The sequence below is a fragment of the Diadema antillarum genome, unplaced genomic scaffold (genome assembly GCF_040938485.1).
Source record: "Diadema antillarum isolate AM-2024a unplaced genomic scaffold, OU_Dant_1.0 seq00001645_RagTag, whole genome shotgun sequence".
NCBI lineage: Eukaryota > Metazoa > Echinodermata > Echinoidea > Diadematoida > Diadematidae > Diadema > Diadema antillarum.
In genome coordinates, this window is record NW_027272348.1 from 2468 (window position 1) to 25237 (window position 22770).

General features: G+C 36.7%; 1 protein-coding gene across 1 annotated transcript; it reads right to left on the reverse strand.

The window, feature by feature from the left end:
- Positions 1-308: 308 nt before the first annotated feature.
- LOC139711323 (endothelial differentiation-related factor 1 homolog) lies at positions 309-10011 on the reverse strand. Its single transcript, XM_071623222.1, has 6 exons — positions 9880-10011; positions 7010-7061; positions 5600-5677; positions 4394-4476; positions 3136-3229; positions 309-984 (listed from the first exon to the last, which is right to left on the reverse strand). The coding sequence occupies exons 1-6, from the start codon at positions 9955-9957 to the stop codon at positions 932-934; spliced, it is 438 nt and encodes a 145-aa protein (XP_071479323.1). The 5' UTR covers positions 9958-10011; the 3' UTR covers positions 309-931.
- Positions 10012-22770: the final 12759 nt, after the last annotated feature.

Below are 22770 nucleotides of genomic sequence, written 5' to 3' on the forward strand. Positions count from 1 at the left end.
CATACCTATTCTTAATGTTGCTTCTGACATACGTATTTGGCAAATTTTAAGCTGGCTCGTACAGACACAGTGAGAAGTTTGGAGGAATTAAAGTGAAGAAAATGAAGGTTCTGCTGCATTTGTGGTGATTTACCGATATCAAGGATTGCTGCAGAGACTCGAAAATGATAAACACGTCCCATCTATCCCTGTTCCACAAGCACTCTAAGCTCTCCCCTCACTCAATCGATATTACACATGCCCATCCAATAATATGGAGGGTTTGAAAGTAAATGGTACATGTTCCTAAATTAATATGATGATTTTTTTCCCCCTGTCTCTCTCTCTCTCCCTCTTACTTTCTCTTTCCAACATGCAGCCTTTCATTTCAGTACATGGTTTTTAGTGGCACCGACATGATGTAAATGTCATTAATGATGCTGACATACTGTATACAGTGAAACTCTTTTTGATGATCATTAATGCGATGTATTTTCAATACACTGTCCTCAACTTGTATAGGCACTAGAATCCTCATGGGCTGTACGTACTGTCAAAAAACGTCAAGACATGTTGTTTTCTGCATTACTGTGGATTCATAAATGACAAATCAGATTCCACTGGGGTTGCTGGTTTGGGGCCGTATCAGCAATGTTCTCCTGAACACACACGCGCTGAATTTGTCTGCATGATGAAGTCGCCGAAACAAAACTGGGCCGCACAGACAGAAAGAGAATGCCCACAGGCAAGCTCTTCACCGAGATGAAAAATGAGTTTAAAAATGGACAAAAAGGACACAAACTAATGTCTCTGACCGCGATATACGTCTGCCAGGGGACAGACTCTTCACACGTATAACCATGCCGAGTGCCAAGTGCTTGTGGAAGAGGATGGAGATGGGGCGAGCGCCAGGCCATGTCACAAAGTGCGGGGAGCAGGAGCACAGCCTCTCTCATTTCTTGCCCCCCATCGGCTTGCCCTTGTCCTTACCCCTTAGCTTCACCCCTACAGGTAGATAGAAAGAGAGAGGGAGAAAAGAAGGCATTCCATGGTTCAATCTAATGTACATGTATCATTTCTCGTTCAACTGCTTGGAAGATATGCCTCTCCATGACCGACAAACAACCATGGAACATATCTCGCATGGTACAACATACGCTGTAATTCCTTTCATAAAAAAGAGTTATCACACATTTCATCACATGAAAAGCACTGCAGATCATTTTTTTTAACAACAAAACAAATGAAAAAGGGCCCTTTTTGGTAAAACAGCTAAACAAATGCAAAAGTAATACAAAACTGATGAGATAGAACATGAAAATGTTGCAATTTTCAATCACAATGTGCAACCTACATTGCACGTGTATATTACCTCACTAAAAAAAAAAATAAAGGAATATTATTTGCCTATGAATAGGGCTAGAAACTGCACAATACTCATGCCACACAAAAATGTGAAATTCTCAACTTTTAAGCAGCAAGACTGGCATTTATTGACACTAATAATGGAATGGAATGGAATGGAATGGTTTATTGATTAAACTTCGCAGCCGAACGGCTGAATTGTGTCTGATTTACATCGATAAAAATACAGTTACACAAAATAACTTACATACATTTGTATACAAAACACGAACAAAATACAATCATTACGACACCACCAAAACAAATCAGTATATCAGTTGTGGAAATACATTCAGTATATAAATTATATTGCAAAAAAAACAGAGTTGCGTGAAAAACAAAAACAAAAACAAAACCGCTTTACATATATATGTATCTTATATCCTCCATTAGTGACGTATCACAACCCTTTAAGCTAATAAAAGGGGTATTGGAGAATAAGGGAGGAGGCGTGGAATGAGGAATGTTGAGAGATAGAGGATGCTACATGTAGTGTGAGGCTGAGACAGGAACAGAGTGAGGGGGAGAGGAGAAAAAAAGAAACAAAGGCTAGGGGAGAAGAGAAGGGAGGCACAAAGAGAGAGCAGGAGAAATGTAAGGATAAAGGAGAAGAAGAAGAGGAGTGAGTAGAGGGGAAAAGGGAGGAAAGAAAGGGAAAGAAGCTGTATGCGTCTGGATAAATATAAAAACAGACAATTCAAACATAATGGACATACAGATGTAAGCACATATATTGCACTTCAGTTGAAGGACAAATACTAACATAAACATATTTCTATATAAACTTTTGCATATAAATACTTCAAATTATTCAATCTTCGTACAAGTTCTTTAATTGTCAAAATATATACAAAAATAAATACACTAAGCGAGTCTGAACATACAGGTGTAATTATGCAACAACAGTAATGATAATATGATTCCAACATTAAATAGTTGAGTCTTGACCTTTCACCAAATCTTATAATGTTACATTCACAGGACCCTTGCCCCCATGACCTCATAATACCTCAGTCCCACAGTGACCTCATTATAACAGGGTTGCCCTCTGTGTTGTTGAACACTTTCCCCACTAACCATGGATGTGAAATACAAATGCATTTACACAACACTTCTTTCACAATGACCTAATAAAATACCAGTGAAATTCCCATCTAAAAGGACATAAATTTCTGAATGGAACAGTTAATTCATGTCTCTTCATCAGCTTTCCATGTCCGAAAGCAGGACCTACATGTACATGAGCACACCTGTCTGAGAAAAAAGTTTAAGAAACAACCCGCGACACATAAAGAGATTTTTTATCACATTAAAAGGGATGGTACAGTTTTGGCTGAGATTGGGCTGCAGGTTTCCAATGTTTTTATAATATCTTTTCTTTTTTTTTTTCTTTTTTTAATAGTGGGAAACCTCTTATGAAATCTAAAAGAGCATATCATAATTCTACGAGGAATTCACAGTTTACTCAATGAAAATTGGTTATGAAATGGCTGAGATATCCAAAAACAAAGAGGTCCTAACAAAACTAAAAGGTGGGTTCACCTTTTATTAGGACCACTTTGTTTTACTTTGCTTTTTTTTTTTCTCTGCCACTTCAATACTGATTTTCATCAAATAAACTTTGAATTCCTCTTAGAATTGTATGCTCTTTAACATTTCAGAAAGTGGTTCCTAAATAAGCTGAATCATCACCCCAACCAATACTATACCATCCCTTTAACCTCGGAACTCAACATTACACTACACACTCACCGAGAACTCTCTCAAGCTTGTTGAAAATCTGGTTGTTCGGTATGGCTCTCCCAGCTTCGTAATCATTGATCACCTGTGGCTTTTCATTGATTTTCTGGAAAAAAAACCCAAAACAAAATAGGACGTTCACATACCGGTACCCACACCAACTTGCTCTTAACTGTCTTGGATTGTTTTCCCGTTTTGTTCCTCCTATAAATCATATTTAACCAATTTCGAAGCCTTCAATACAAGAAATTTGGGTTAGCCTGTGTATCACCTCATTGTCTAATACTAGTAATAGAAAGAATGTGATTTACAATTTTATTTCTCTTTATTTGTACATTATATTTACAAATGTCTGTTCAAATTCACCGATAAAAATGGACCATGCCATTAAAAATGGTAAATTGCAAACATCTAATGGTAAGGTCCATTTCGTCTTGGGTTGACTTGACAGTTACAGTACTCCCAAATGGTACGAAAAATGCATTGCCACATTTGACATATTGATTAACAATGTACATGCAAGTCCATCAACATGCCTCTACAATGTATGTAGAGTGCACTCCCGTTATAACGAACACAGTTATAACGAAATTTCAGTTACAACAAAGTAAGAATTCAAGCTGCAACATTATCCACTCTATGTATTTTCATTGTTTATTTGTTTGGTTGTAATGAAATTTCGATATAACAAAAGAAAACTGCTGGTCCCGAGGACTTCGTTATGATGGGAGTCCACGGTATCAAAGGCTCAGAAATAGATGATAAGAGTAAGAATCATCTGGCAATTTTACTTGAGTAAGACTTGACACACGACTATGCAATCAAATTACAACCCTACCTACATGCGATGTGCAGTGTCACAAAATGGCAAATGATAATCAAGGTCTGTAACCTAGTATTGATACCATAACGCTATGTGAATTACAACGCTCGATCTGAAGAAGCCTGCAGAGCCAGCAGGCGAAAGTCTTATCAAGTAAAGGTAATTTCCATTGATTGTGATAAAACGAACGCTCATCCACCCTATGTGAATTACAGTTTTTACATCTTGAAAGTAAAAAGAAAAATCAAAACTTTGGCCACCAATGTTCAACAAATGTCATTCAATTTCTTTTTTTTTTTTTTTGATATTAAAACAAAAATAAAATCAGTTTGTATTGCTTTGGGTTTTTACTCTTTCTGACAACACGGCACAGGATTTTGAAGTCCTATAAAATGGAAGAAAGAAGTGACCCCAGTCGATCTGGTATAAATGTGACACAGCACTCACAGTAGCAAGATCCTTTTGGGTGAAGTTCTTCTCTTGCCGGGCTCTCTGGATGATCTTCCCAACGTCCATTGACACTCTGTTATCTGTATTGGAGAGATTTATAGTGACACAGGTCAGTTAGCTTCATCTTGTGGTCACCTTGCATTTAAGGAAGTGTATGGATACCTAACTGTATCAAATTGTCAAGTATGAATTGAGATACACATAATACACAATAATGTGCATAATTATGCAAACTCATTAATATGTACAGAGGTTGTATGTGTGTGTGTAATGTATCATCGGGTACATTTAGACCTGAACATGAAAGTATACCACACCTACGTGTAAACTGTATCCATCAAAATAAGCAGAAAACTATCTGGAACACACAATCACAAAAACTCCAATGAGAAATTGAGTATCTGAATATAAGAACGACCCAAGTCCATGGAAGACCATTTCGAGTAAACTAAAAAAAAACTTCATATCTTTTTTATTTGTCCAATAATATTATTTAACTGTAATGGGAAGGCAACATTGTATATACGAATTAGAACATATATTATTATGACAATTAACAATTTACATTAATTGTGGAGAGGCCATTTTGTGTGATGGACTTGGGTCGTTCTTTGAATCATATGGACTTGGGTCATTCTTTGATTCATATACATGATATTCTGTTATAGAGATGAGAGAAGGATGAGAGGGGGCGCTATAATATGAATGTAAGAATGACCAAAGTCCTTCATTCTTACATTCATAAAATATTTAACTCATTCATTTCAGGCACTTCCGGGGATAATTAGGACTTATCATTTATACACAAGATGAGTCCATACATAAGCTACAATTTCCCACGTCAAACTGAATTTGGCCAAAAATTGGACTTGGGTCGTTCTTATAGTCAGGTCTTCAATTACAAGTTGTTATTCTTTTTTAGACATTTGTGTGTTACATGCCTACATACCATTCATAGGAAATATCTCCCAAATGAGGGAGGCTTTATTTTATCAGGAGTGGAAGGAAAATTACTAGTTTTCAGAAACTCTCTTGCAGAATCTCCGGGACTACGAAGATTTGCCTTCTGTCATGTCCCCGTACAACTCCTCACTCCATTCTACACATTAAACATGCCCATTTTTATGTCAATCAAACTGTGCTCTGGCAGGTGGAATCTCAAGGAAACATCTTAAATGTCATCATACACTGTACTATACTTACGATGAAGCTCTTCTGTCTCACGATCCAACTTGGCAGTGTCTTTGTTGTTCATGTGCTGTCTATTTCCCCCAGCATTGTCTAGATTGACAGTGTAAGAGATATAGTGTATGGTTACAAAACAGCAAATCTGGATGGTTTACAGTCGGAAGAAATTAACGCTCATCCTGGAACTCTTCTCTGACCGATTGTTTTCAAGCATTCCAAAATCTGGACAGTTAAAGAATAAAGCAGAAGCACAAGGCAAAAGAATCCTTTCACAATCTAACCATAAGACCACGTCCATCTTGTAAAAGAGACCACTTGTAGTGTTGTACCAGCAGGAGAGATATCTCATTGTCATTTGGTCTAAGATATTGATGTCCAATTATATGTCATTATTCTCTACAGCATACCTTGATTTTAATTACCCTATTTGGTGTTGATACTGGAAATAGGCATGACAGGTGTAAGTTGTATTACTGTTTATTCTTATGTATGAAATAATTATATACATGTATGTAATTCGCTGCAAATTTCAGCAGGTAGATTTAAATTTTCTATCCTTTATGTCTTTTGTTCGAATGAAACAAAAAATTGAATATAAAATAGCTGAGAAAAGGGGTAAATGGGGCTCTCATTTCAAAAAATGGACACTTTCATTTATATAATAGTTTGATTCCTCTTCCCCCTACATACATGTACCACAGTAATTAATCAGTAAAAGAATGTTATTTTATTCTAATTTTGTGCAGACATGGGTAATATACAGTGAAGCCCCACTTAGGCAGAGTCGTTTTAGTGTTTTTGGAGTGAATGATTGTTTGCTGCTTTTCCCTGTTATTGTGTGATTTCAATACATGTAATTATTATTTTATAGACCGCAATTTATTTCCATGGCTCTTGTTATGGTGGGACTCCACTGCATATGCAGGGAGACATTTTCGTTGTGTTGTGTTGTGTTGTATTGTGTTGTATTGTGTTGTCTTGGTTGTGTGTTCATTTATGCTCCATTGAGCATTATACTTTTACAGGTATGATATGTACTGTGTTTCATGGCAAATGCTATAGTTTTCAATTAAAACAGAAATACAAAAATCATATGTCATTATACTGCTCTTCTTGTTTGTTGTTGACTAAAACAGTCAGTGATTCCACTCTACAGTGCACAGTGAATCCGGACAGTTTACAGGCAATTCAAGATGGGGGAAGTCATCACGAGAGTATTCTTGGTTGCTGACCACACAAAATGAGATTTGTAATTTAAGTGAGACAGCATGAAGAAAAGTCATCAATATACAAATTCTATTATACTGCATACTGTGGTTCCTGTTTTTGTATTTTGCTTGAATGTACACTGTACTTCTCCTCTTCTTTTTTTTTTTTTTTTTTCAATGGGGTTGTGGGGAGGGAGTTGGTGCTTTGTGTACTCACATTTCTTGGTTGTATCAACCTGTGCTCCTTTCCTCTGTGCTGCATTGACTGCCTATGGGGGAAAAAAAGGCAAAAGACAGCATGATGTTTCATTATCTTACTTTGAATGAAAAGTCTTCATGCCAAACAATCATCGGTATACCAGAAATTTCAGCATAGGGTTAAGATGTATATACGTATAAAAATATCAAACAAAATGAAAACATATGAAAACAAAACGACAACCATACTGAGGGGCGATAATCACCAATACTGAGAAGTGAAGCAGAAATCAACACTTCATGCAATGTAATAGACATCAAATTCACTTGATCAAAAGATTTGATACATGCTGGAAAAACAATATGTACTGTGCAATTTTGACACAATTTTATTCCAAGGACTAGATGTACATGTACTTGTAAGAGTGTTATACATAAAATTGAGGATATTTGCTTAGATCTGGGACTGAAATTGTAATGTACATGGTATTGTATGCCTTGTCTCTAATCTAGGGTTACAGTGTACTCACAAGCAATGCCAGTTACTAAACACAAACATTTATTCATTATCATAATATTGGTATCATACTTTTGCAAATTTTGAATATATTCAAAAGTCAGATTACGAAATACATGTACTGTGGCAGACCCTAAAACTAGACAGTAGGGTACCTACAGTTGTATTGTACCTACAATGTAGGTAGCATCTGGGGGAAAAAAAAGATGTGATGTAGTCTATGTAATGTTATGGAGTGATGAAATATTTCAAATGATTGCTGATTGTGGTACTTAAACAAACACACTAGATGAAGCATGATTAGAAAAATAAATTCAGTGTCAATTCAGTGTCAAACAATAAAAAGGCACAACTGTAAACTGCACACTCTTTACAAGCAAATGAACCAGGGCAATGGTACAATGTATGTCATGTGTTGTGCTGTAGACTACAAATTACAAATTACAACGTAGTCATCATTGATAAATATTACTAGATTCAAGTTAATGAGCTCCTTCTTCTTCTTCTTCTTCTGCCTCCTTCATACATGTATGTACAACTGTAGTTGAAGATTTTTGCAGACTGTGTGTGTTTACCATAATTTATACAGCCATTCAAGTGATAGAGTAACAGATTTACAGATATTTACAAGCACATAGACAGTAATTTACAAATCTAACATAGACTAGCCACTGTTTATCAACGCTCTGTTGATTATGGAAGGCTCCAACAGACAGACGGCGATGCAACAATTTCTGAGGGCAGGAAATATATTCTAGCTCTTTATTCTGTTCTCAAAAAGAATGAATGATGATGCTACATGTTTACTCAGTATGACTCCATGAGTAAATGAGTTCGCAAGTATGGTATCTGATTCTGATACTGAGGTTGGGTGGCTTTCATTGACAGGGCAATCCTGTTTGCTTTCATGGCATATGGTCCTGTGTCAAAAGATGAGCAAGATTATTACATGTATTTATTGTGTATTTTGTATGGTAGCTCTACTACACATCGACCACCCTTTTTGAAACCGACCGTGTAGTTTTGGCGCACAGAACGCTTAGTACGCACTGCAATGCGCACAGAGTACATAAAAATGTTGGCTTTGACAGACTTGAACGTTGATGAGGATGTGTGGGAAAACGCGAAAATTCACTGTTCCTTAATGGTTTTAATCAAGGACAAAATTTCGAATGAATATTCTAACCGAATCGTAATGTGATGTCAATGCATTTTCTAAAAAGCTTCCTACAACACGGTGTTCAATACAACTCGCTTTGTGTGCATTGTCAATACAAAACAGCGGTCGATCTAAAAAAGGAGCAGCACCGCGGGGAGCTAAAAAGAGGGCACTCAGTTTGACGGCGATATTTTTACACTGAAACTTCGAATTGAAAAGGGAACAACAGCATTTGATAGTGCTGGATTTTCTCAATCATGTAAATTTTTAGGTCAAGTTTTTACGTGAATTTTAGCGTTAAATTTTAAATATTCTTATCAGGCAAATAGAAAGTAGGCGGTCAATAAGTAACTGTTAGTAGGACCAACCGTACATACATCATTCATGGTTAGCATGTCACTTTCTTGGTGACACTCAAGGTACTGTGATACCTTGAGTAAAGTGGATTATTATATTCCAAGTCAGAAATTTCTCGATTGCACACCGCACCGTCACTCTGTCTTTCTGTAACAACACGTTAGTGAATGTCTCTCATGGCCACCCAGGCAGAACGTTTTCTTTTGAAGTGGGAAGAAGAAATAGTTTTGTCTCCAGAGGACACAAATTTTTACTTACACGTTGTATGCATAGAAATACATGTACGCACTTGCACAAAAGCTATCCTGTCTTAGACGTGTGTGAGGGTCCACACACTCACACGCATTTCACAGTGCGATAATCTTCAAAACTTGAAGCTGCACTCTACCTGGAAGAAGAAGAAGATTCAGAGTGAATCTTGCAGCTCTTCTCTCTCCCGGGCCATGGCCATTTCCACTTTATGGATGAGAGGTTCTAATCTAGCTTCTATAACTAGCGTTAGACTAGTTAGGCTAAGAACTTATAGAAGTACAGGAAATTACATCATCATAAAATTTAGCTTGAACTTTTGTCAGCTTTGAAGCGATCTGTGTAGTGTAACGTTAGACTTAAATTAATAGAATCTGGAGCTCTTACAGTAAAGTGGTAAAGTCTCCAACGTGTGGCGTGTAGCCTGGATTATTATATTCCAAGTCAGAAATTTCTCGATTGCACACCGCACCGTCACTCTGTCTTTCTGTAACAACACGAATAGTGAATGTCTCTCATGGCCACCCAGGCAGAACGTTTTCTTAAAATCTTACTGAGGTTTTGACTTCTGTTTTAGACCTGATTGATATGCAAAGGCGCAGCTTACCTGCTGAGACCTCAACTGTGCGGCTCTAGGCGTTTTCTTCCTCAAATAAGTGACTTCGTCCCAGTCTGCTTCTGCCATGATGAGTTTTCACTCTTAAACAACTGAAACTAAAGCACTCTCAGTCTCTCACACCATCAGTATTTCAACAGTTTAGTGTAAGAGCAAATGTGATGACCGTGTGTGTGTAGGTACGACCCGTACGCTATTATGCTGTTATTACTGTACGTACGTGGTCGATACATGGTGTACGTGTACATACAGTATACAGATATATGGGCGCGAGCCTCACACAGTACAGAACGAAGATGAGAGTAATGGCAATAAACTCGGCTAATGCATAACTCGGCCTTGTTACGCCTCGTGAGTCGCATGGGTTTGAGAAATATTTCTGGAAACACCTTTCATGGATGACACTATTAATTGAGACATGGGTGAAAATAACTCCTGGGTACTATTAACTATTAATCTTGCTGTGATCATATATTTCCCCTGAAATCGACATTTGAATGGGATTTATGAGAAATTTAATCAGTATAATTTGCTTATAATAATTTGACACTTTAAACTTTTCTTTTTGTTCTCTCTTGTCAATGTCCGACAGGACAAATAGGCACCACACATGCATTTCTTCTTCCCCCCCTCATGTTCCTCTCTTTGTAAATACCCCCCCCCCAACTCATCATTTAAACTATTTGTAAGCATATAGAATGTGTGCATGGGGGTTGCAACGATTTTCAAGCTTTAAGCTTATGTTGCAATTCCTTTGCGTGTTCGTTACCTTGAATAACGTAGCTCTCTTAGAGTTGTATACTATTTCTGTAACTGCTTCTTATCAATGTATACTTATCGTATATATTCTGTCTTGGCTATATGAGATGTACTTGCATACATTTTGTGAACACGCATGAAATCTTGAACAAATAAATAAATAAAATAAATAAGAAATTGATCACCATTTTGATAGATGATTAATCAGATATATCAAAAAAGTGTCATAAATAGAGTCTCATGACTTTTATTATTGGTATGATACCAGTGTTTTAAAAAAGTTTTAGGTATGGTACTTTATATACACAGTAAAGGAAATTTGTATAAGTACTTGATGAGTAGTGCTGGAACAAAGAGGCGATGAATGTAACCGGGATTCATGTGTTTTTACCTATGTTCATAATTTTATATATGCGTACTTGTTATTTACATTTACTGTTACCAAAAATTGATGATGTGAACCGATCTTGTCCTTTTATACTTTCTACTATCATATGTACATATATATGTGAATATATACATATACATTATATGTATATGTATATATATTTATAGGTTGATGAGGAAGCAATAATGTGACAAAAATGAACTATAATTTGATAGAATGAACGATCTGTCGTTTGAATGAGATCGATGGTCGTTTCAAATCAAATCAAAACTACTGTCTCTGTATACGACTCAGTTTTCAAACCGAGCCTGAGACCGAATTGTTTGTGGCCGACTTGGTACAAGCACCACCCAGACGCCGTACCACGGAGACGTGACCACTTACTAGTTCGGTGGTGCAGACAGACCTGCCCATTTATGAAAGGGCGCCAACACAGTGGCAGTTACGAAAGAACTTGCATCTTGGCGACATGCATGACGCAGACATTCATATTATATTTTTTATAATTTTAAAAACTCTCTTTGAGTGCTGCCCACTGTAATTTATTATCTCTATGTCATAGAGATCATTCAGTCTGGACGATGCCAGCATGCATTCAGCCAGTCAATGTTCGAGTTGACTCAAATGAAGTGACTCTAGACAAAATTAAAAACACAACATAACATAACATAACATAACATAACATAACATAACATAACATAACATAACATAACATAACATAACATAACATAACATAACATCACCATAACATAACATAACATAACATAACATAACATAACATAACATAACATAACATAACATAACATAACATAACATAACATAACATAACATAACATAACATAGTTCAATAACATAACACAACACAACGCAACGCAACACAACACAACACAACACAACACAACACAACATAACATAACATAGCAAAATGATAGAAGTTTCGTTAAAATATTGCAGGTCTAAAATGCAATAAGTCGTTTTACTCTCTAAAAAAATCGAGTGAAAATTTTCACTCTAAAAAGAGTGAATACAAAAAAGAGTGAATTTCGAGTGAAATTGGAGTGAATTTTGAGTGAAAATGCTCATTTTCACTCATTTTGGAATGCGTCAGGGATCACTCGAAGATTTTGGAGTGATCCCTGAGGTCACTCTAAAACGAGTGAAAATGAACATTTTCACTCAAATTCACTATAATTTCACTCTAAATTCACTCTTTTTTGTATTCACTCTTTTAGGAGTGAATATTTTCACTCGATATTTTTTAGAGAGATACTAAGGTTGCTGCTTTCACTCAATCCACATTTCTCTTTGGTTTTGGTTTCCTTTAACGTGACCTTTGACCTGTCATCCCTTTTATTTCATGAAATTATCTGTTTATTTTACTTAGTGTATATATCTTTTCAGACAGTATTTAGGCCTACCACTGGATACTCTTTGCTGAAGTTGTGCCAACAATAATATTGAAAATTTTAACCTATCGCCACTATGAATAATGTTCGTGCAAAATAGTTACATTGTACATCAACTCCAAAACGACATCACCACTGGACATTCAAGCTGTATATAGAAAATAGCTCATAAAAGTGACATTTTGGGAAAACGTAGTCTGACCATAATCTTGACCTTTGATCTTTTACCTGCATGGATCATCTCACGCAGGTATTGTCTATTTTCCAGCACCCTATAGACAGATTTGAAAAGAACAATAATAAACATAATGATTAACGTGTTCAGGAACATTATGCGTATGATTAACTGGAACATTTATATGATCAACGAATTTGGGAACATAATGTTCTTTGGTGTACAATACCAACGGAATATGTTATGGTTACATGAATATGTTATATGGTTACATGAATATGTTATATAGTTTATATGTTTGCATTCTAAAATCATAGTATCAACATCATAATTTATATCAATGAGTAAATGTACACAATAGTATATAGAAGAATTTAATATGAATGTTTTGTTGGTATAACAAATTGGTGCTGTCGTTGTTTTGTTAGTTCCATGTCTTACAAGCTTGGCTTTTTAGTGGAACGCTGTTTTCCATCGTTGTGATTATTTACTATTTTTGTTGCCATGACAAAGTGCATTGTTCCTTTTTTATGACACCATTCGTGCATATACTTTATATTGTATTTGAAAAAGAAAATGCCCTTATCAGACGAACGAAAGACAAATCGAAAACTTGTACCGCTTTGGATCATGTTCCCTTTTTATGCCTCCGCCACGAAGTGGTGCCGGAGGCATTATGTTTTCTGGTTGTCCGTCCGTCCGTAATGAATTTTATGGACAGGGTAACTATCAAAACCTTTTGAGGTATCCTAATGAAACTTGGCATGTATGTGTATTAGGGGGTGAAGTTGTGCCTATCAACTTTTGGGCGCACATGCTCAAGGTCAAAGGTAAAAAAGGTCAAGGTCAAATACATAAAATCTTACTATTTCCACCATATCAACGCAATGCCTGAAGATATTTTCTTGAAACTTAGTGTATACATGTATTATTCAATTAAGATTCTCTGGTGAAAGTTTGGGTCATGAGGTAAAAGGTCAAAGGTCAAAAGGTCAAGTGAAAATGTTAAAACTTTACCTTTTTTCTCTGTACCTTGGAAATTGTTCAAGATATCTTTATGGCACATAGTATATATACATGTACTGACTGGCAGTGATTATCTAGAGAATTTAGGGTTCATGGGGTCAAAGGTCAGGGGTCAAATGTCAATGGCAACACTTCAAAATTTTACTATTTCCCTCATTTTTATGCAATGCCAGCAGGATTATTTTTTTTACACTTGGTGTATGCATGTATAACCTAATAGAGATTCTCTAGAAAGTTTTTTTCTTTTGTTTTTGTCTCAAAGGTCAAAAGGTCAAAGATCAAGTGAAAGTGCTGAACTAATTTTTCAGTGGCTCAAGTTATCTTGAAACGTACTACATATTTATGTATGTTCTGCCTGACAGTGATTATCTTATGAATTTTAGGGTCAAAGGCCAGGTGAAAATGGTAACAATCTACTATTCAATACAGAAATTGCACTTTTTCTCCATACCTAGAAATTGCTCAATGCATAAACATATGAATGGGTCAAAGTCAAGTTAAAGTCCTTAAATCCCAAATACATGCTCTCCTATTCATCCAATTAAACCTAGGTCAAGGAAGGTGAACATTCAACACATTTGTGACAAACTTGCCATATTAATATTTTGCCAATTTTGTGAAAATGTAATCACACATTGTCCACATGTACTATCTAGACCTATTAGGAGAATCATGCATTATGGCGGAGGCATACCCGTCGCCATAGCGACATTTCTAGTTCTTTTCTTTTTTTATGATGGAAATAAATAAACTATTGAACTATTGAACATCATGTTCGCGATCGAACTCGTTAATCGGCTCTTCCGTTTAGAATCCATGACAAGCTAGCCCTATGAAATTAGCGCGCCATGCAGGCCTATTATTCCACATTCCATGGGCCAGTACTTTGTTTCTATGAAAGACATCAAAATATCATGGTAGAACAACCACTGATAACGATCGAAAGAGTGTATAATATCATGAATAGGTCATCGACATTCTCTGTTTACTGCTAGCATGACAATTCATCATGAAGTTCATTTATCTTTGGTCCGTGCACACTGAAACAGGTTCATAATACACATCAGATTCCTAACATTCTTTCTTTGTCAAGTGCTACAAACAGTCTTTGTTTGGCCAGTGACGTCACATATACATGAGACGAACAGGAATGCACGTTAAATTTTGTCTTTGGTTATAATTATAGTAGTATTAGACGTGCTTGCTTTCTGTAGAAAGTAAACTGTACAGATGTGCTCATCCAGTTTCCCTACTCTTCCAAATTTTCACGCTTTCTGGTGTAGTCTTCTTCTGTTATTTTGTGTCGGCAACTATTTATCAGACCATGACATTGAACTGCATTGATGATAAGTGGTTCAATGGTCTAAAGTAGCTAAATGTCCTTGTGGAATTGACTAATGGTCGAATAATCTGTGATGAATGATAATGATAATGATAATGACGACGATATTGATTGATAAAGATAGTCTTGATGTTATTACAATATATATATATATATATATATATATATATATATGTATATATATATATATGTGTGTGTGTGTGTGTGTGTGTGTGTTTGTGTGTTACTGTTATCGTGTTTTCCTTGTCATCATTGTTAATATTGATGTCACCGATATCATTATTATCATTATTATTATTACTACTACTATACTATTATACATGTAATATGATAAAGTACTTCTATAAAACTATATACTTCTACTATATACCCCCTACATTATACTTACTATAAAGTTATTTTGCCGATACTTTTGTTGACAGGATTTCCGATTCAAGAGTCTAGAGCAGGATTTATGCCCCCATGCTACAGCAAAACAACATAAACTCAAATTTAGAAGAAAAACATTCCGTACAAACAATTTCATAATGGTGTAGCCCTGCAGTTGCCGCAGGCAGGTTCCAGCATCAGTGAGCACGTGGCCTCCTGACGACCTAGCACAAAAGCGAATCAGAGAAGACGAAAAAATGTCAGTATATTACACGGAAGGATTGTAAAGAGACCATCCTGAAAGAGACAATGCACTTGTTTACACACTTACACTGCACTATAAGCATATTAGTGCAATGTATACTGCGCGATAGCATTATTAGGTGAAATATCTCCCCTCTTGCATGTCTTTAACGAAAATGTTTATGAGCAATATTGACCGACAACGTGTAAATAATTATGCGAATTCATGTGATGGGTTCCATGTTCAAGAACTCTTAAATGAAGAGCAAGAAGTAAATAAGTAAATCAATAAAATGAATGAATGAATGAATAAATAAATAAATGATTGAATGAATAAATAAATAAAATGCAATAAATGAAGAAAAAGAATAAAAGAATAAGCCCAAACTCTCGGAGAATTGTTGTGTGAAATCGAATATAAAATATTTGTTGTTGCCCTTTGAAACTTTGCATGTTCTCATCAAGCAATATTCTATGCAAGTTATACATGAAATGATGATATCACCTCATCTCACAGCTCTCATAAACGTTTTGTTAAAAAAATGTGATGATCCTGATTTGGTCTTCACTTTTGCAACTACAACTCCTTTCCCTTTCAAATGGTCATTGCTTTAGGTTCTTCAAACTCTTCACTGATTTGGTGTGGAGTCGGCAAGTTATCCTGTTTGAGTTCATTGAAAAGAAAAGCAAAAGTCAGAGAATATTTTGTTAGCATCATAATTATATACTAGTACCATGCGAGGTCATGACAATGTCTTTAGTTCTCGTCAAAACTACTTGAATAGTTTAATCACGGACTTGTAGTGAAAGTAAGATAAACTTGAAAGGTACTGTTTATCACCATTGGGAGCACTGATTTAAAAATGTTCGAGTTGTCACATTCTATGCATATTGTGTACATGTATGTCAGTTGTATCACAAGACATTAGTATAAACCATACAATTTCGCAATAAAGCCTAAAATATAAGGAGATAATCACTATATTTTTCTCAATAAACCCATAACTGTTCATGGCTTGTTCTAGAAACAATTCTATCACAACTATTGTTCACATTTTGTATACTGTATTTAACAATCTCAACATTGATTATACTCATTAACATTTTCACATTGGTTGTTTCTATCCCTAACTCATATTTTAGAACTATTTTGAAGCACTAAAGCTGGGATTTTATTTCATCTGAATAGGTATAAATAATGCCTTTAAATTTCCCATAGCCCTTTCACTTTTTGAAAAATTCCATTGAAACTGTTTGATCTGAATTTGTTTGTGAAAGTCAATCTATACGTGGAGTGGAGTTTTACATCATGAAAGGCAAGATTTTATCGAAGTCGGATCAATGGGGCGGAAGCGTGCCAAGTAGGAATAGCGTAACACCTTTTACAGATGTCATTTCCCGTATTTATACCTACTCGAAAAAAGAAACAAGGGGTCTTTAAACTTTACACTATAAAATGTTCTTGCGGTTCCTTATCAAATTCCATTGGTCAGTCGTTGTTTTTTTAATCATCATTTATTGATCTCAGTGGTAGTGGCCGATATGTTAGACGCACCTCCATTGTCAAAGTTATAATTAGTTTCAAACTCAAGTGATAAGTGGAGATGATTATTCTAACGGGTAGTTGTTCTTCTTTACTCCATTGAACCTATTTATGTTGTGTTTAGATACCTATCTCGACGACAATTCTATCAAAACACGTAAATATCAACAATGACGAAGACTGACTGCTTTAGACTGCGACCCACTCAACTGGAGCCATGTTAACTAATCACCAGGAAGTGAAAAAAGGGGAGACGGAGTGACACACAAACCCGAACAAAGGCTCTCCTTTTCGGGGTCCATGCCACGCTGGGTTATTGTGCATAGGCCTTCATTGGGTAAAGCACGGAAGGTGAGAACGAAAGCTATGTGTGCTCTCTGACACCACCACCAGGACTTATACTTCCTGGTTCCAACCAGTGCTGCAAAGTGCATCACAGATTCGTCCTAGTCGTGCCCGTTTCACCTGTGTGTGCTAGACAGGACCATCGCAGTTACTGCAGCACATGGGCTTCAAACTCGTCAACATTTTAGACCACAGAAGCTGCCTGTGATTGAACACGCTCATGCCGAGTCTCGATCAGTTCATCTACGATTTCGTGTTTTAAAATGTAAAGGGAAAACTTTGAACCAATAGGCAAGTGAACGACGATTTGTTTGGTAAATATACGGCGAACAGGTTTCGCTCGGGCCGCCCCACTGCCGATTAACCTGTTCATTTCAAAACAGATCGCCCGACAAGTTGTTTACTAGTGCATGCTGTGTATTTTGACGAGATTATCATAGCTTTGATCGTACAGACGGATATTCTGGTCTCTTCTAGAGATGGAGAAACAGACACACAAAGACACCATCCAGGTTTGGTACGAAGGGGTCCAGATGCACGACAAGGGAGACACATCGGGAGCCCTGCAGTCCTTCCTCAGCATCGACCAACCATCAGCGAAGATCCTCTTCAACATCGGGCATGTCGAGATGTCCCAGTATCGCTTCGAAGAGGCAGAAAAGGTAGATTGACAAGAATCCGCTTTCTTTCTATAAACATTTGTAAAGAACACTGCCATTTCAAGTGCCCCTGTCTGCAAACCTCCAATCTATTTTTGACGTTATATCATTTCAGGTGTTTTTGCATTTGGTGTCGGTATAATGATGTGTTCTCAATGTCAGCATTGTTTTCTTTATCTTTTCATCATTATTTCGTTGGACGTCAAGAGTCATACAACGGAGGGATAATAATCATAAATCAAAATTAAACCCATGCAGATTTAACCCAACAACCCGATAACATTGGCCGGTGGACCGTTTTTCCTTTGTATTTTTAGGGGGGGGGGGGGTGTGCTCGTGGGTAATCAAAGAAGGTCGATGTCTGACTCTAGTTCCCCTCCCCTTTCTCTGAAGGAGTTTCGGGGTGAAACTTTAGAAATTCATGCGATCCAATTCTTGTAAATTGTTTTTTGCTTCTTTTTAAAGACCCATCGGAAGTATGTGTGTGTGCGTGCGTGTGTGTGTGTGTGTGGGGGGGGGGGGGCGAGGGGCGGGCAGGACTGCAGTACCCAATCCCCCACACCTTTATAAACTTTAAAGGGAACGTATAGTTTTGGTTGAGACTTAACTTCAGGTTTTCATCATTTTTTTGTTGTTGAGATAGTGAGAAATCTCTCATGAAATATGAAAGAGCATATAATTCCATGAGGATTTCAATGTTTATTTGATGAAAATTGATTTTGAAATGGCTGAGATATCCAGAACAGAGTGATCCTAATAGAGTGTGGGACCCACATTTTATTACCATCGTTTTGTTTCACTTTGTTTTTGGATGTTTCAGCTACTCCAAACCCGATTTTCATCAAATAAACTTTGAATTCCTCGTAAAATGGTATGCCCTGTACTATTTCATATTATGTTTTCTTGGTATCTCGCAAAAAAGTTAAAGCCCAATTTTCATCTCCACCAATACTGTACCATCCCTTTAAAGAAATACGACTGTCACCCAGGTTCATTATTTCGGCGTACAACTATATGCTTCACGATTTTTGTCGTGTTTGATGCTGTATTGTGTATAAAGAAATGGGCTACACGGTTGATTTGTGTTGAGCTTTCCACCACCAAAATAATGCTTGTTTATCAAAATGTAAAGATTCTCGACTGAGAAAAATAAGCGCTTTCGAGTTTTCTATCACCAGATTTGCGTCTATCATATAGTGTGTTAATTTATTGGTGTGCTGCATAAGTATAATGGAAGGGGGGAGACTGAAGATAAAAAGAAAAGGCTTATTACCTTGGGTCCACAGTTACATGTTGCATAAAACATACTCAAAATTTGCTGATACGGTGAACAAACAACCATTCACTGTAACGAAGTCACTGCCGAAAAGAATATTGTTATTCTTTACAACACAGAAGACTCTGTTTGCATGATAACACAACCAAAGGGGTAAAAATGGGTAAAATGGTGTTTTTATTCATCTGAAGGGATAACCCGCCTTGTATCAGTGATTTGAGTCGAGGTGGTAAACCAAATTATGCCAGTGCACAAGGCCGTTCACAGGGCCATCTATAGCATTGTTATTTGGCGGATATACTAGTGTATACAGTACTGACCTCTGAGGGACGAAAATAAAATCTTAATTGTTGATTACTCAGAACTGTACAATGCGCGTTTCAAATTAGACAGTTTTTTTGCCACGTTTTTGTTTGGAGCACAAATTGTGAACCATAATACTGACCACAGAAATAGTGAACACACAGGCACTTTGAAAATTACTCCGCGGGTGAGTAGTCAAGAGTAACATTCATTAAAAAAAGTAATTTGTAGTGTAGATAAGTTAATCGAGTTAAGAAAAAAAAGCGAGGGGCAAAGCTACAAGGTCTTAATGACACCTGATAGAACCAACATCAGCAATCAGAAGATCTATACCAATATCGAGTACAAGTGACGGAAACTACTGATTTCTATGTTGATCCTTTCGTTTCTTTTGACGTTTTCCAGCTGAAATATGGAATTTATACCTGGTCTCAGCTTCATCGCCCTGTTCCTTGCTATAACTTTTCCTTTCGTGAAAATTGATTCTAATCATAATTGCTGTAATGTTATTGATTAAATTGATTTGCATAACTGTGACCTCGCAAAGGTTTAGTATCGAATGCTTCCAATAAGCCATTTAAGCAGCCATAAATGGGACCAACGCCGGACCAATGCTTATAAGTCGCCTCCAAAGGGCTATAGGCAATGAGAACCAAGACATTGCCTCATGGCTATACAAATTACAATATGCCCCCACCACAAAAAAAGAGAGACAAAATACAATTGAATTTCCTCATTGGTATAACTTAAAAAAAGAAATAAACAATTGAATGCTATTTCAGGAAATGAAACTTTGACCCCTTACCTTCATTTTGCAGCATGTATTTTAAGTGGTCAAATTATAAAGGCCAATGTGAACATGAAAAAGAATCGCACTTTGATGCATAAGGTGTCACAAAGCTTAAAAAGATAATTAACACCATTGTTTCATGAATCCATGATTCTGAGTAAAGTTTAGTAAGTTTTTGCACAGGGACTTCTCATGTGAAGAAAAAAAAAGGAGGTCGGAGGTCAAATATCAGGATTAGTTCGAAGCAGGGCCTATAATAAAGGTGATTTTAAAAATAAAATTCAATTGATTTGATATCAAACGCGCATTTATAATATGTTCGTCCAAATCCTTGCGTGTGTCGAGGATTGTAAATATTCGCGAGTAGAATACCTGTTCTGTTTGCAAACGCATCCTATTTACAAGGAAAAGGAATATCGTTCTTCCTTGTTCTACAATAATGATTATCAAACTATGGTCTCACTTGTTCAGATGCTTATTGTATATTGAGCCCAGGGTACCACGCCGAGGCAATCTTTATAATAATGTAGTGCATGAACTCGCCCAGAGGATGACTGTGCGAGACATGCACGCGGACCCGGATGTTATGGCTGACAATATTATAGTAAGTGCCACGATTGAAGCTGTTAATAATGAGCTGGTTACCACGGTGAAGTGCTAGATTGATCGCAGTAGGTCTTCCGGACATATCCCCTCGCTCGTCCCACAGCATGAATCGACAAATTTTAAGTGTAAATCTGGCATAGAGCGGTATCCCCCGTCGGAAATTAAAAACTGATAACGCAGTCGTTCGGAAGTGGTTTCCAATGCCGTGTGTAACACCTTTGCGCCAGAAATCAGTCATTTCATTTTCAGGTACGGGTCATGATAGTGTCATAGCAATTAAAAGCTTTGGGGTGACCTTCCAAATTTCATTACGTCAAATTTCTACCGGGTACACAATGAAACCGCTTCTGAAAACTTATTTGTGGGATTCGTCATAGTGGTCATGTATTGTTTGATTGTTAATCAATATTAACAACAAAGCAATATTGTATTGTATTAGGATAAATATATTATTGGCTGATCGAAGTTGGCGGGGATGGGAGGGGTATAGGCCCTCCCACATATTAACGGAACATAAAGAGTTTGTTTGACGTATTCAAATTGACATACCCTATAACGGGATGACCTTTGTAGCTGCGTAAATATCATCACAGAAGTCTTAGACAGTTAGTAAAGGGCATAAAAAGAAACAAAAAGTACCACGCAGACACAAAGACACATCCACACACACATACGTAATAATCATGCAATTCATGACATCATGGTTGATAAAACGATTTAAGTTGTCGAAGGCCGAGGAGTTCGCTTTCATTTTCCACTTCATTTTCACTATATTTATTATACGACTGCGTGTCGTGTATCAATATGGACAAAATAATAACTACATTAATAAACGTCCGTTCGATTACCTTCATTGTATCAATTAGAAAATTGGTATACGTGCTTTGCACCATTCTGCTCAAGGGCATTTTCTTCACGGGTCTATAGATTACTGTAAATGATTTAATGCTTGGTGACGTTTTCCTACTCATTGTCTGTGGCCGATCTTGTGGCGGAGGTCACAACTAAAGCCGTGTTTTTGTCTTCGTACGACGTATAAGGACGTACCGAGTAATGATTTCAGGCCACAGAAGAGTTCTGTGTTTCAGGCCTGGTAAAACCAGTGAACTGTCGCCCTCTGTTGGCAATACTGTACTACTCTCAAACACACAGCATGCACAAGTCAGTGTATTATAATGGTGAACCCAGGGAAGTGGATGGTTTCTGTTGATAATCCCTTCTTTTCAACAGATGTTGGTGTTGTTATCGCTTTGCCATGTGTCACTATTACAAAATTATTATACAATAAAGTGTGATCCTTCATCAGGATATTTCTGATGGTCAAGTCTTTGGATTTTCTTTGTTTCTCTCAGCATTTGCTGATCATTATGCCTTGATGTGTAACTTCAAAGTGGGGAAAAATACTTCTCTCTCTACATGGATACAGGAGTATCTCAGTAGAGTCATTTATCTTCATATAATAATTATGAGAGTTGTAAAAGGTACCACTGAAGGAGAATTGCAGTATCATACTATAATCTTCGCTCATAAATAGGACTTTGCTCCGAAGCGTAGCGTATACGGGCCTTCTGAATATCCTTACAAACTATTGCAATAAAAGGGCCGTACGGAACGGGTTTTTGTTGTTTTTCTTTTGTTTTTGCTCCCATATG